Source organism: Ammospiza nelsoni, chromosome 5 (genome assembly GCF_027579445.1).
Source record: "Ammospiza nelsoni isolate bAmmNel1 chromosome 5, bAmmNel1.pri, whole genome shotgun sequence".
NCBI classification, from domain to species: domain Eukaryota; kingdom Metazoa; phylum Chordata; class Aves; order Passeriformes; family Passerellidae; genus Ammospiza; species Ammospiza nelsoni.
The window spans coordinates 15,513,463-15,529,610 of NC_080637.1; the positions used below are offsets into that span (position 1 = coordinate 15,513,463).

The 16,148-nt window shown below is 35.9% G+C and overlaps 1 protein-coding gene across 2 annotated transcripts in view; it reads left to right on the forward strand.

The window, feature by feature from the left end:
• The window catches only part of CPNE8 (copine 8), a 70,030-nt gene extending 54,263 nt beyond the window's left edge, over nt 1-15,767 (forward strand). Inside the window, exons 16-20 of one of the 2 annotated variants that reach the window (XM_059472734.1) lie at nt 1,305-1,432; nt 4,860-4,962; nt 7,606-7,663; nt 10,321-10,394; nt 13,814-15,767. In XM_059472734.1, coding sequence (XP_059328717.1) covers nt 1,305-1,432; nt 4,860-4,962; nt 7,606-7,663; nt 10,321-10,394; nt 13,814-14,002 — 552 coding nt within the window. In that variant the 3' untranslated portion in view covers nt 14,003-15,767. Of the gene's footprint in view, nt 1-1,304; nt 1,433-4,859; nt 4,963-7,605; nt 7,664-10,320; nt 10,395-11,174; nt 11,344-13,813 lie in introns of those variants that run through there. The other variant, XM_059472735.1, reaches the window with a different exon arrangement.
• The last annotated feature ends 381 nt before the right edge of the window (nt 15,768-16,148 follow it).

Sequence of the window (16,148 nt, forward strand, 5' to 3'; positions counted from 1 at the left end):
GTAGGTGTACCAGGGGAGTGCTGATCAGTTAGCATCAAAGACATGGCAGCAGATTGGAGACTGTGGATGTGTATTTCTTCTGTCAGCCTGTGCTGGAAAAGAGTGCAACATATCTTACCTCAGGGAAATGTTTTCCACACAGATCTAATTTAAAACAGGTGCAATTGCAAATACTCATTTAAATTGCAGACTTTGGACTTTGTATAGCAAGTCCAAATATATTGATGCATCTTTCAGTTTTAAGGATATTTCTAAAATTAATTTAGTTTCTTTATGAGCCACTGTGATACTTTTACAGAAGAAAAAGCACCACCATACATACATACATACATACATGTACATACATATATACATATATATATGTGTGTGTGTATTTCCTCCCTCCATATATAAACTTATATAGGTGTCTCCCATGTAATGCCTAGCAGTGTTTTCAGCTCTCCCTTTTAATGTTTTAGACAAATTCTGTCCAAAATCCCCTTTGGTTGTCTAGATTCTCAGGCAAGTACACTTTACCTCAGAATGAGTACTGGCACACTAAGCCAATGAGGTGTTGGCATGTGAAGGAGAGTAAAATTATTTGAAAGATCATAGATCATTTGCCTGGCCTGACATGGGTCTGGAATTCTGCTTTTGTGTTTGTATTGCCATCTGTTAATAGGTATCCTCATTAAAGACTCATTATGGAGATAGGTAGTAAAATGCCTACCCTGAGAATTTACACTATCAGCCATTTTGTGGGCTCCCAAAGAGTAAATTCCTTTCTTCTTTTGCTTATACCAGGTCAAAAATAATTTTTTCAATGCAGAAATATCAAGCCAAAACAATGGAAAGTTTATTGCTTACCTTACACACTTCTAAATGTATGAACTCAGGGTCTGGCTACCATTTCTTTTTCTCACATTTTTAAAAGAATAAATCATTGAGCCTGAACTGTGCTCCCAAACATGCTTCCAGGCTTACATCTGACCTGTAATTCATACCTTAAATTCACACAGGGAAATGCCTGTTACTGTTGTATGTGTGAAGGAGGGTTTAATTACACTGAAGGTGGTGTTTATGTCCAGGAGCCAGCCCCAGTGATCCAGACTGCTGGGGCTGGTGGAACCTCCTTACCTCAGCAGGTAACACCACAAGCAGACTTGGCACATACACTGGGCATTTGTGGTAAACTCTCTCTGAGTAGATCCTAGAATGCTTAGGTCTTTGCCTTTTAAATATCTACACTGGGTAGTGTTCATTAACCTGTGTAGTTTTTACTTCATAATTACTTATACTGATTAATCATCTCTTGTTTTTGTTAGAATGGAAACCCTCAAAATCCATACTGCCATGGAATTGATGGTGTAATGGAGGCATACTACAGGAGTCTAAAATCTGTACAGCTTTATGGACCAACAAACTTTGCTCCTGTAATTAATCATGTAGCCAGGTAAGCATCACAGCAGGTGCTGGGCAGAAACTTCTTTGTGTCAGAACAAGTGCTGCATATAAAAGGCTGACAGTTACAGAGAAAGGTATTTATTGACAGTTGTTTTGTTTATTCAGTCCCATAATTAATTACCTTGTGACTTTGAGTAGGTTTGAAGATCATATGCTGGTATTATGCAGAATTTAATTGCTGCTTAAAAAGAAATACAGGTGATCCAGTTGACCAGCCTGAGTCCAAATCTTAGCAGAAATCATAAGGAAATAAAATTTTTGTCACGTCATGTTCCTTTTTTGTCCTTTGAAGCTCAGAATTATTACTTCACAGAAAATATGTGCATCTATCAAAAATTTTGATAAGCTCTGAGTTTTTTTTAGGTATGTGTAGTTTCTCTAATCTCTGAATGCCCCAAATGTCAACAAAATCTTCCAGGCCTCTCTGTGCCAACAATTCCCTGCTGGTAGTGGCACTTTCAAGGCAGCTGTCACCATTGGGGAGCCATGGTGCTGTTGTGCAACACCTCATCTCACTCCTCACAGTAAAAACCTCCCTGTGTTTGTAGAAAGTTTCTTAAGAAGGATAATGTTGCCTTATTTTGGCAGACAAGATCTTGACTTATAATCTTGAGCTCAAGACCTTGGCAGTGTAATACCTCCATGAATTTATATAGGAAAGGGATATGGCTTAGGTGATTTGCTGAACAGATTTTATTTTATTTTATTTATAGACACAAAGAGCTACTGGTTACAAAATAAAAAAGCAAGGATGTGTAAATCATTGTACTGGTAATGTTTTATTTATGAGCTTGCAAAATAGCTGATTTTAATAGCAAGAGATATTTATGTACTATCTGGTTTGCTGTTGTTAGTTCTACAGACCAGCAGAAAATAGTTTGCAAATTCTGTGGGGCAAAGAATTTTCTGTGCCCCCTAGCATGGCTAGATAGCTGATTTCAGTTATTTATCATTAGGGTTAGTTGTTTTGTCTTCAGATCATACAATTAAAATGATGTACATGTATTTTACATTGCTTGTCATCTGAGAGTATCTGTCTCCTTTAATCTTTCCTCTGACATGATCTCTTCTGGAGCAGTTTTCCATAGATGTGGCACTCAGTGTCTGCATTTGCCACATTATCTGGAAATCTAACCCAACAATTTTTCTGGCTCTTTCTTTTTCTGCAGAACTGGTCATAGCAGCTGAGATGCCTCACCCAGAACTTGGAAATTTATCTCAAGCCTGCTATTCCTTGCAAAAATTGAAAATTTCGATCCAGTTTTATCAAAACATTGGCATAAAATTAGTTCTTTTCCTCACCAGTTGTTTTTCAGGAATATTTACCAACCTTTGCAGAATAACACAAGACTGTCCACGAGTATTAGTAGTCCTTCCACTGAACTTTTGTCTAAATACCAATTTGTTGCAAACTTAGGGAGCTCCTCCTAGTAGCAAATCAGACTACATTATAGTGGGAAAGTTAAGTGGTCTTCACAAGGATTTCTGCTGCGTGATCATCCCTAGAGCAATCTGTCTATCAGTCCAGTTCCCAGTAACACCATTTCCTTCAAGGTTCAATTTTTTGATTATTCTGGTGACTCTCATTGACATGGTACTGCCCTGCAGTTACTCTTTGAACCTACTTTCATCCTCAAAGAAATTTCTTCTTTCCACATCCCTCCTACTTAAAAGAGTGCCTCTGATGAAATCTCTGTAACCAATGTCAGATATTACTGTCCTGTTGTGATCTTGGTATTCTTTGGAAACTCTTTAGGCAGATAATGATTTTTTGATCCTTCCCCCAGTTAGAGTTACCTAAACTACATGAGATTCAACTTAGTGTCACCTCCCATCTCCCTTCCTCATGTAAGATCTTTCTTGCAAAAGACTTTGGAGCATTTTAATCTGTGAAAAATTTGAAATAACCAAATTTCTGTTCCATTTCTTCAGTGTAAGTATGTAGGCAGTGTTGAGTGCTCAGGGAGGATAATGTTTATTTTACTCTCTCATCATAGCTTGTCAATGCAATCATCATTGAAAAGTTTATAAGCAGTGTGGAAAAGTGAGATAAAAGAAGCCTCTGCTTGGCAGTAAAAACGTGTTCCATGGTAGGTCTTGCCAATCTCAATATTTAATTATCAGTCCCTACTTCCAGCATGCAAATAGGTGACATCCAACAGGGTCACTGCTTTTATGGCTTCTTTACCCATCTGGATCCTGGGGAGAGGCTGGAAGATGCTGATGTTCTGTAAATCAGTTGTGGCTTTCTCCAAGCTCTTATAAAAGTTGTGGCTGCAGCATTGTATTTATCAGAAGTAGCTGCCTGCCAATGCACTGTGTTATCATTAGAGACTTTTCTAAGTATATGCAAGCATCATGCCCATCACTGAGTGACCCAGGGTCTGTTCAGTGAGCCAGGCCTTTCATATTCAGTGACCAATAAAATAGTGAGTTATTTCACAGTCATATTAGGTATTTGGCCATGTATTCAAAAGTATTCCTGAGGCAACTAATTTTTTTCTTTTATTGCTCTCTCTACAACTCACTGCACAAAGTTCTACTTCTTGACTTCACAGCACCAAGAGCCTTCATAAAAGCAGGAGCTGTAGTGGCTCTGAAGCAGCAAACAGCTTCCCACAAAAAGTTCTTCAGTTCAGGCCATAGAATTTAGTGAGGATTTTTGGGCTCACTCTCTTTCAGGACTTTGCAATCCTTCAAAAGCTGCTCATTTTCAAAGAGTAGTTGCTTCTTTGGTCCTTTGACTGAGGTGGGAACGGCACTGGGTATCACTGTGTGTATTTTACCTTGCATTCCTGTACAGCACGAGAAAAACCATGAGTCTTGCAGGAAAGGACATTTGTGAGTGGTGCACAGAAATTAATATTGAGGCCAGGGTTGCAGGGTGCATGTTCAGGTCTTTTACAAACCTTCACATAAATGTGAACTATAAATCTGCAATCATGGTCAACAGTAAGTAACCTGGATTTGTAAGACAAAAAAAGAAGAGAAAAATATGCAATATGTTGATTCCTGTTAAGTTTTATTTGTGCTACAAACCCAACCATTCAGTATTCATGTATACCCTTCATAGGAAGCTCTGTACCCCATAGGTAATACCTATTAAACAACTTAGGCTTTCTAACATCTCATAATTCTATAAAGCACATTCTGTCCCTGCTCCTTTTGGTCGTGGTGCAGTTCCCATTTTTCACTGATGCAACACATGCAGATTGTCAATCTTGTATTAGTTTTGTTTTTTCAATGTTCTCATTTAAAAGTATAAAGTCTGGCTTAGTTATGAATGTCTTTACTTGTGAAATTAACTGTGTTTTTTAGCCCTTGCTAATCAAATTTTACAAATCCAGCTTGTATTCATATTAATTCCTTTTATAAAGTTTTTTTTACTATTATAATATTGGTTTCTCTTCCCTTAGATATGCTGCTTCAGTAAAAGATGGCTCCCAGTATTTTGTTCTTCTCATTATTACAGATGGAGTTATATCTGATATGGCTCAGACAAAAGAATCCATAGTGAATGTAAGTTTTATTGAAAGTGTTGAAATAATGTTTGTAGGAATTCATATTTTAGGCAATAAAGCAAGTGGATTAATAGTTCAGGCATTAGATTTGTTCCAGGAGTACCCATTTTTTACCAAATAGGAGAAGTTTATTATGCATAAAGATGAAAAGGAAGCAAAAGTTGAACTTGACCTAATTAGATAGTGTTTTGTGGTGATACTCTTCTCTCTAGCACTGTATGTTTGTATTATTTTACTCATTTATTTCTTGTATCCTGCTTCCTCATACACATCCCACCATGCAGTTTTTCATAGTAAACTCTTTTTTGTCTTTCTCATAATTGACAGTTTTGATCCCCACACTTTTTTCAAACTGCCCTCAACTTTCTGATCCTGAATGGCAAGCATACCAATTATCTGATTTCCCTCAAAACAGTCCCTAAAACTCTGTAAGTTCCTTATTTGTTAGTTTCTGCATTTTCTGTTTTAGTTTCTACATTGTTTTCAGTATTTTTCTCTTCCAAACTGCCATGGGTATAGGTAATATTCTGTATTATGAGCAGGTTCTATTGTGCTTTTGCCTGTGGGAAATTTCAGATAAAAGTACTCACAGAAACACTCCCAGACATGTTTGGAAAAGATCTCTACCAATAGTTTTTAACATACCACAGTGGATCTAGTTAGCAGCAGAATGGTGAGTTGAAAAGCCTACATTAAAGTAATTTAGCATCATGTCCAAGTGAATAGTGCAGAATTAGGTGGCACAGTTTTGAAAATCCACTTTTAGTACCTCCTGTAGAGATTTGATGCTGTTTCAGTTTGTGGGGTGCACATGAAAATTCTGCCCCAGTGTTCTGCCTCTCCCTGGGGACCAAGATGCCCTCAGTCCCAGCCTGCAGCACAGACACAGAATCTGTGTAATAACAAGCTTGGGAATTCATTCTCCAGCCCAGACTAGAGGTTTGAAACATAATTTCTTTTAGATGAGCTGCTCTTAGGTGACAGAAAGACTCGGTGCAGAAAAAAGGAGCAGCTTTTGGTTCTGACTCACCCTTCCATTTGAAGTCAGTGCATAAGAGAGCAGCGAGTGCAGTTGGCTGATACCTTGTGAGATTAATTCCTGTGCCACCAAGACATACAGACAACCCTTGTTTTCAGTAATGGTTCATCTCAACAAATAATGGCTGCTAGTCTGTGACTGTCTGGAAACACAGCAGATGTGTTAGCTTGGAATAGGTGGAAGTTTGATAATATTTGCTGTCTGGGTTTTTTATGAAGTTGCTTTCATTTTTCTGCATAATCCTTGAAGTGTGAGCACAGTATACCAAGACAGAACTAATTAAATGCTATTCAATAACAGTTTTTTTTAGTTTTAATAATATCCATAATACTAAAAAGAGTGATGATGTCCAATGCAACTTGATGTGTATAAAAGTCAGAGTATATTTCAATTTTAACATTAATTGTGCTTTTAGGCATCTCTCTCATTACAGCATATATGTCAGACACATTCTGTTTTACCAAACTGTTTAAAGGTTATGCTGTCATTCAGGAAATGCCAACACTTGGGTTTATATGCAGAAGTTTAACTCTTTGTCTGTATGCTGTCCTTGCCACTTACTGTTTCATATTTCATTATATCACATAATTCTGTGTCTGTGTGAGTAGGAATCTCTTTAAAGGATACTTTCTTTGCAATCAAAAAATAACATTCTAGAAAACAGAAGATTCTGTACTAAGAGAGTCTACATCTATGATTTTTTTGACCAGTGTATGCTCCTGTTTAATGTTTAAAATGACTGTAGACATTTTAAAGTTTATCACAATATCTCAATAAGCAACAGAGTTACCAGAATTATCTCAGTAAATTGTCAACCCTGACATTTGCTGAGTGTTCTTTGGTTTTAGTTGATACCTTCTTCATCAGAGGCAGATTCACATTATTTCTATAAACTGATGCTACTATCAGGACAGGAGAGTCCAATATTTAAGACAGTGTCTTTGCAGTTTTAAAGATTTTACAGAATTTATTCATAGAAAGCCAGATATCTTTGAATGAATAAGATAAAGTAAAATGAAAAATCTTACCACAGGCCAATTCTATATCTTGCTTGTCTGTGGCATGGATGATTGACTAGAGTAAAATTTCATTAATGGGATAAATGTAATATACAGATTGCTCAAATAGATTATTTCTTTCCTTTTAAAAATTGGCATAAGATCAATGTACAAAATAGTGTCCCATAGTTGCAAGCAGCTGTGTAAGATCAAGAAACAGCAAAGCACATTTAAATAAATGTCAGACTGTTATTAGGTACATATTTGCAATTACTGTCAGTTTACAAAAGCTTCTAGTAGAAATTTGTCCTCTTAGTTGTTATACTAATATTAAATGCTAACATGGTTTGTTGTCTTTAATTAGTATCCTATATGATTCAAAGACTTGGTAATGAAAAAATAAAACAGTCATGTGCCTTTCTGTCTTCATGCAAGATGTTTTGTACCACTTAAGCAGACAGTTTACACCACTCAACTTTTTAGGGGGAAAAATTGTTCTTGAAAACATAATTTCTGTGTAGTTTTGCTCACTTTGTTCTCAGATCTCCTATTACTGGTAGAGATTATGTAATGCATTAAACATCTTTTTCTTCTTCTTTTGAAGGCTTCAAGGCTTCCAATGTCCATAATTATAGTGGGGGTAGGACCAGCAGAGTTTGATGGTAAGTGTTCTAGTGGTTTTTCTAATTGTTTTTTAGATTTGCTTACAATTTAGTAATATGTAGCTGTTCAAACAAATATTGGTCTTTAAAAGAACATTATATGAAGTGAGGAGTGAGCGCTGCTGGCATTTCCAGCTGGATTGATTGATTGATAACTCGGTGTGATTACAAGCTACCATGTGGAGCTGTGTAGCCCTCAGGCTCTCTGTTCAAGCCAGAGCCATATGGGGGCTCAGCATTTACAGTAAAGTAAGTATACTCAATAAATGTTCCATTTCCTCAACACAAATATTTAGATGCCTTGTGAAGTGTCAGTTGAGTGAAAATATTGATCTTACTGCAGTAATAAAATCTTGAGAAAAATAAATACATTTGAGGTGGTCTGGATTAAATAGGGTTTCACTTGGTGACAGGAGTGAGCCCTGCTGTGCAGCAGCATTGACAGAATATTGCAGCAGGAGGGAAATTACCAGGTTATTTATATATTCTTTCTGTGATATTCTGGAACACCATTCTCTGTTGTAATAACTAAGCTGCTTCCATTATTTGTATTAATTTATTAAGTGTGTATCACTGCCCTATGAAGTGTAGACATTGTGTGTGTCTGTTCCTCAAAGTCCTAAATAATTTCTTTTTAATTCTAGTACATCAGTATACCTTCTGTTGTACATGAAATATACTTAGCACTACTACCACAGATGTTTAGTGTTCACTAATGACTGTACATGTTAATTTTTTTACAAATACTCTAAATGTAGGAAAAAAGAGGCAAAAACAAGACAAAAATTATTTTGTATAAAATTTATTTTATTTTATTATAAACATTTATTATTATGCTGCTTGGCAAGTGGTATAATAGTAATAATTTTAAGTATCTTACTCCATGAAGAAATTGTCTAGGTGAACACTTACACTCCAGATGATTGTATGCCACAGTCAGTGAGAAAGGACAGTTTATATTCATAAATCCATATGATGGAAATTTGTAAACTTCATTTTTATTCCAGGGAATTCCAACATAGTCCTGTGTTACTTACCATTCTCTGACCCCTCCATTGCATTTTCCCTTTCTCCCTGTTTGTCTAGTCCTTGGATTTGCCCAGGCTCCCTTTCTCAGTCAGGACATGTTCTTGGGGTGTTGGGATTCTGTTTGTACTGCAGGATGCAGTTTCCATCTTTGGAGCCACAACCTCAGCATGTGCTGCCTCAGGGAGATTCACCCTGAGCTGCATGCCAAATCTGTGGTCCCTCAGTGCCCACGAGGACAGAGGAATTACTTCCATCTACAGAAATTCCTTCTGCAATAACCAGAAATTCCTTCTGCAATAAACAGACTCCTTGTCTGCTGTGCCTGCAGGAGGGTGATGTTCAGGGTGTCTGCACATTCCAGTGTCTCTGGAGCTTCAGTTCTGCCCTGGAGAGACCAAGCTGCTCCTCTTCAGATCTCCCTGTTCCCTGCATCTCCCAGCCCCTGGGGAATACCAGAGGGGTTCTTAAAAATTTGAAATTTGGGTAGATAACAAATACACTTGGCAGAGCTTCACTTAAAGGATGTGAGGGTGACTGTAACAGGTCACATCAGAAGCATTTCTGCCCAGTGTTCTGTATCTGACATGGCAATGGTTAGTTCCCTAGAGAATATTAAGAACAGACTAAGCAAATTTGATATTTCCCTGAATACTGGCTTTAGGTTGGAGTTTCCTGGGCAGGATGTGCTTCATGTCTGTTTTGGAAAATTTTTAGTGAAACTCCTTCAAACACTTGTTCAGTCTCCTGGTTTGAACACCTGTACATTTTTGCAACAGCATCATCAGGCAACATGCTCTGCAGACGCACTGATTTGTTTCTTTGAACAAATAAACTCTGTTAGCTTGGCTCCTGATGGTGTCATTTACACTTTCTAGCTCTTGCTTCAGAAGAACTAGGTTTGAAGTGCTGGTTTCTGTGAATTTAGCCCTGTTTGGAAGCCCTTGAGAAACTGAGGTGCAGGGCTTTGGTTTTCATGGCACACACCAAAAGAAGGTTTTTGAACTGCAGATCCAACATCTCAGCAATAACCTGAGATCCCAAATCCATCCATTTCAACACTGACAAGAGAGCAAGTACATCTTTCCACCTGGAATAGCTTCCAGGTATCTACAACAGAGCTTACTTGTATCCTGCTCAGAAGATACAAGAAGAATTGCCCAATAAATTTAATATTTTTTAAGCACTCCTCATTCCTTAGCATTAGAAGATACTGATTTTTCAGTGTGAATGTGAGTTATTACATCTCTGTGCTGTTTCCTCTGATATCTTCTGTAACGATAGCTGCTGAAGATGAATTCTTCTCCACCTCTGAAAGTATATATATATATTGCCTTACAAAACCAGATGTACTTGCTGTTTTGAGAGATGAAAGGACTATGTATTTGTCATAGTCTGTTCTTTTCTGAAGGTACAATAAAGTTAAAAGTATGTATTGTCACCATGAAAAAGTGCAAAACAGCTACAAAACATGATGTATTTTCTGATGCAAATGATCTTAACAGAGTTACCTAAAGAAGAATTGTTGTTTTTTTTATTGCTCAAAAGTGTAATTTGTATGAACTTTTTCTCAGTAAGATGATTTTATTGTGTACCTGAACTCATAAGGGTTTTTTGTTCATTTTTTTAAGCTATGGAAGAACTGGATGGGGATGTAGTGAGGATTTCTTCAAGAGGAAGATTTGCAGAAAGAGACATTGTGCAGGTGGGAGAGAAAATATATTCTCATAGATAGATTTTACTGTTCCTCTTTGTTTTGAATTTTCATTTCTATCTATATTCCTACCTTTCATTTTACCTTAGCACTGACATACTTTATCTTGAGGTCTTTATAACAAGCTCAGAACTCTCTGTGACAGCTCTAAGCCTTTTTGTAACACACAAGAGCGGATCTGCATTTGTTAGGAAATGACCCCTAACTGGCAGGGCATTGTTATAAAGTCTTGGTGTTATACAGCCATGGAGAAGAGTTAGCTACTGAGAATTTAGAGAAACATGGTATTTCTAGAAAAATGGTTTCTGGCTAAAAGTAAATCTTCTGTGGAAGCCATATTTCCTGGTAGTGGCTGAATACATTTATAAAATAGAGTGTTTAAGTTGGAAGGGACTTAGAGCAGTTATTTAGTGCAACTGCCTGGCCATTCTGTACAGGGCTGACTGAAAGTTAGAGCATGTTAATAAGGGCATTGTCCAAATGCCTCTTAAACACTGACAGATTCAAACCTCACCTTAGAACTGCCATTTCTTCTTCTTCCTTTATTCCTCCTATTTGTCAAACTTCATGCTGTTCGCTTATTTTTCCTCTTACTTATTTGCACTTATTTCTGTTCAAGACAGGTTGGATTTTTATATTGTTGTTTAATAGAATATATATAGCGGAAGAATAAGTGAGCCATATCAATAGTTCATACTGCATGATAGTTAAGGTCAGATAGCAGCTGATGAATTTTGGGATATGTTTATTTGTTTCCATTTATATCTGCAGGAACTGAAACTTCAAAATGTTTGATGTTACAAATACTGATAAGTGAATGTTTAAGGATTGATTGATAACTGCTGGTGAATGTAATATTTCAATCCAAGGACGTGTTCAAAACGTGTTTGACACCTGATTTTATAGTTTGGTTTTATTAGAACAGAAAAATAAAGAAAACTACATAAATATATGGAAATGAAAATGATCAGAACTCTTTTTTCAGTCTTCTTCAATCTTCTTGCATACAACATTAAAATTCCCTCTATTTTTAATGGAGATCAGAAATGAACATAAGACAGAAATTAAATTACTTTCATACTCTCTATGGATACACATTAAAGAAAGTCATGGATTCCTGAATTCTGATAGTTGAGAAGGATACTTTTTTCATTTTTGCAACATATAGAGATAACAGCTGATGAGAAAGTGAGATACCAAAACTCTTTGAAGAGTAAAACATGCTGGTTTCTTTGGTAACTGTTGTCAGATAGTTTTGAAGGTAGGGATGATGTAAGACAGCTGAACAGGAGATAAGAAATAGTTTCTCATTTTGTCAAAGTCTTTGTAGTGTTCCTTGGTGTCCACATTGGGCTGGAGAGGGGCTGTGTGTAGTGTGTTGCTCTGGAAATGTCAGTGCTTTCAGCAGAGCAGTGTGTGGGGTGGACCCCAAGCTCTGCAAAGCCCTCTGTGCCATCTCAGATTTTTTAAAGCTAATTCACGTACCTTCTGGCAAGCATTGCACTTACGTTTAAATGCATTTAAATATAAGCAACATAATTTCTCTAATAATAACAGCCCAAAAAGCTTTAAAGAGCATGAATGGATAGAGTTCTAACATATTATAAACAAGATTTGTGAAAATGCTTTGCCTTGAGATTACTAACCTGTGCTGGAAAAAAAAGGCAGTGAATGCCCTTTTGTATTTCTTTGGAATTCATTGCATATCAGAATTGTAATAAAATATTTATTTATTATTAATATATTTTAATCAGAATGTTGCCCCATGCCATATTGAATTACCCAAAGACAGAATTATTTTGTGCTCTTTTTCTGTCTAAATACTAACAAATATTGACTTTATAGACTAACTAAATAAATAAAAAGGAATTCTGTCAAACTGTCTAAATTTGGTTTGACCTTTATTTTGTATCTAGCAAGCTGAAACTGATTTGCCTTTATAAAACTAACTACTCAAATTAAAAAGTGGGGGTTTTTGTGTATTAGATTAATTAAAATTAACTAGTGAAATTACCTATTAATTCTAAAAGCATTGTGAAATATTTTGATTAAATTAGTACAGGAAAAGTCTGTCTGTTAACAGTGAGTCTCTCTATGTGTTATATTTGCTACTGGTTGCACCTCATGTAGAAGCATGTTCTTCACTGTCTCTCCTCACTAGTGTGGATACATGTTGTGGGACTCTGTGTTACATGTGTACCAGTTGTTCCTCAGTTTTAATTTCTGCTCGTTTCCTATCCTTTTGCTGTTTAAGGCATTTTAGGAGAATATTTACTTATAGTGATGCACCTGCTGTTTCTCCTGAGAATTTTGCATATCAGCCTTTTTAATTAAACTCTTAAATTACAGAAAAAGCACTTGGCATTCCATCAGTTTCCCTTTGGTTTCTCCTATGCCTTTCATTCTATTCCTCTGCCATCTCCATGTTAGCTGTCCTTGTACATCTCTAGGTTTGTTTCCCTGTCCATAGTTCCTCCAACTGCTCTGGCACCTCTGCAGTGTGGGGAGAGGAGGAGAAGAGCTAAATCAGGCCAAATATGTTGTATAATTGCATTTCAAGAATTACACTGTTGAAATAGCCCCACTTTGCTACAGAACAGGGGTCTGAGATTTCGTGTTTGCAGACTAATGGATAAGGGGATCTCGTAGGATGGGATACATGTTCTTTAACTCAGACTGCATGTACTTTTTACACAAGGAAAAAAATCAAGGAGCCTGGATTGTTTCCTTTTGGTATGCCAGTAGCACAAGATTCTCATTAAGTATTAAAAAATCAAGCCAAGGCTGGGCAGGTAAATGCTCTAGGTGTTGAACATCTGCATATCACATCACAAATTCTTTTTTGATCCAATCATTTTTGCTTAGCTTCTTTATGCATTTGTTAATATCATATTAAAAGTGTTCATGTGGTTCAGAGTTCTACTAGGTATAATGCAAAATGATCAAAAATTTAAAGTCATCCTTTCTGTTCTGTTCACTTCAGAGGTCAAAAAAATCTACCCAGCAAGTGCCAGAGTGGAGGCAGTCTGGTGGGTGGTGCAGGAGCAGGGAATGGAAGCTGAGAATGGCTTTCTGAGGCAAAATTACCTTCTTGCTTGGAAAGGGTGGAGAGATAACCCAAATATATCAGTGAAGCACTTGATCACCAACCTGAGCTCGCCATGGCTCATGTGAAACGGTTCACCCAAGTGAAAGTGTTACACTATTTCTATTAGAAGGCAGGTCTATAATAATTGAGATACAATGTGTATTTATAAAATATATAATATAAAATGCAACTTATGTATGGGTACATTAAAACTGTGTAAGGTAACATGTTCGTATACTCTAAACCCCCTAGGTTAAGCTTTCTTATTTTGATGTTGTAAGATCTGTTCTGTGTCTGAGTGAGCATCTCTCTTGTGCTGCAGTTTGTGCCATTCCGGGATTACATTGACAGAAGTGGAAACCACGTGTTGAGCATGGCGAGACTGGCCAAAGATGTACTGGCTGAAATCCCAGAGCAGTTTCTGTCCTACATGAGAGTCAGAGGAATAAAGCCATCCCCTGCACCACCCCCCTACACACCCCCAGTGCACGTGTTGCAGACTCAGATATGACTGCTCTGAGGTGTTTGGCATTTATCACAAATCTCTGGATGCAGCAGTAGCTTCTGATAACTTCTTGGAGCTAGAAAAGTTCTCTTCACATACCAAAATTCTCCTATTAGTTGCATAAGCAACTGGAAAGCTTTTAAATGCTAGGAGCAAAATGTTGATGTTCTGAGACTTTTTTTTTAGTCCAAACTAAAACTTTTTTGATGTATTTATTGGAGGGGGGAAGCACAAGTCGGGTTTTCAACTCAGAAGATTGGGTCCTCTCTGAATATTGAGTGTATATAAATGTATAGGAATGCTATTACTCTGTATCAATGTTTACATGTTACTATTTTTAAATTTCAGTACTTTTATAACTATTCTTAAGAATAAAAGTTTGGAATATTGACTCACATGTCTTCTAGCTTGCAATAGTTTGTCACAAGATAACAAGAGAAGCAATATCTCTTTGAATGTTTGTCCAGACAAATACAAATGAAAGCTAAGGACAAATATATCAATGTGTTTTAAAGTAACTGAAGTGCTTCAATCAGTTCTTAGTAATCCATTCATCTCATGTATTGAAAATTTCAACTCCTAAATGTAAATAACATAATGGCATATGACTTATAACTGGCTCCAGACTGAGGGGGAAGTATGTGTATTTTTTTTAGAGATTCTCCAATTTTTGAGTTTATCTAAGTTTACAGTTTTTTAAACTAACTACTGAAACAAATTAGAATAGTTACTTACTGTAATTAATTAAAGAAAATTACCTCAATCCAGAACTATCAGAGTATTATAGTTGACTCACTGAGCTCATTAAATCATATAATACATTCCTTAAAGCACTGGAAATTTTGCATCAGAAATGTCTTTTGAAGTGATTACAGCAGATGTTTTATAATGGACCATTTTAAACTCAAAAAATTTTAAATCTTAACTTTTTTTTTTGTCTAGATTTCCCATTCAAAGGGATATTTGGCTTAATAATATTTGGGTTTAATATTGTTATTTAATCACATTTCCGTTGAGGGTGCATGAATAATAAAGGTAATTAAATGGTTTTAAAATTGCACAACTATGTTGCTTTGTTCACAATTTTGTGTACGGAACTACCCAAAAGAATTTATTATATGCCTGTTGATATATAATTACAAAATGGTTTTGCATGTATATTTTGTACAAAATACACAGTTTTGTGAGTTTGTGTCAGATACATTTTATTTAGAACTAATGGCCTTAAATTTCACAGAACTCCTGAAATGATTGTGAATTGCCTTCAGATACTGTTTAAACTGAACATTATTATTTTTGTGTCACAGTTGTAATTGTCTTGTATACGTAATTTTTTCTTTGCATATAACCTGTTTACTAATTTTGTTTCTTACTACTGTATGTTGTAATGTACAGTATAAAACTAAGGTGCATTTTTTAAGCATGAGAAGTTTTTTGCCAGAAAACATATCTTCAATATTAATGGCATAACTATGTAAATGCAGAATCTTCCATTTTTAAATATATTTAACTTCCTTTAACTATTTCATGTGGGAAATTACGTTTTCCAAATAATTATTCTGTTAACAAAAACCAAAAAAAAAAAATTTTTTTGGTAAAAAAAAAATCTTGTTTTATTTTTATTTTGAAACAGTTTTTACATAAATATGGAGTTTAATTTTCTCACCAAAATATGTATTTCTTAGTGGATTGATGTTGCATGAGTGAAATTTGATACTTGGCAACTACAATTTTGATGAAAGTGCATCATAAAGAGTAAGTTTAAATCTAATATATGGTGGTGGTGTTCTCCTTTCATCTTCTACATTTATTTTTTGCACGAACAGTGTTGGCAGATTTTGAAAAATCTGAAGTTATACTATGTTTCTCTTGTTTCATTTGATTAGGCAAATCTTTATGCTGATATTTGTGCTGGTTCCCAGTGGGCCATGTATTCATCACTAAAAGGCCAGAAAACAAACTTACTCAGCTGAGAGTAATTTATTAGCTCTCATTTAGCCCGTACCTTTATTAGTTTAAAGATTAATCTCAAAACTAATCTAGCAGTTCATTTAACAAGTGAAAGAACTTTTAAAGAAAGGTGTTACTTCATCAAAGTTATTCTGTCTATCCAGCCTAAGCACTATTCTATTCTATTCTATTCTATTCTATT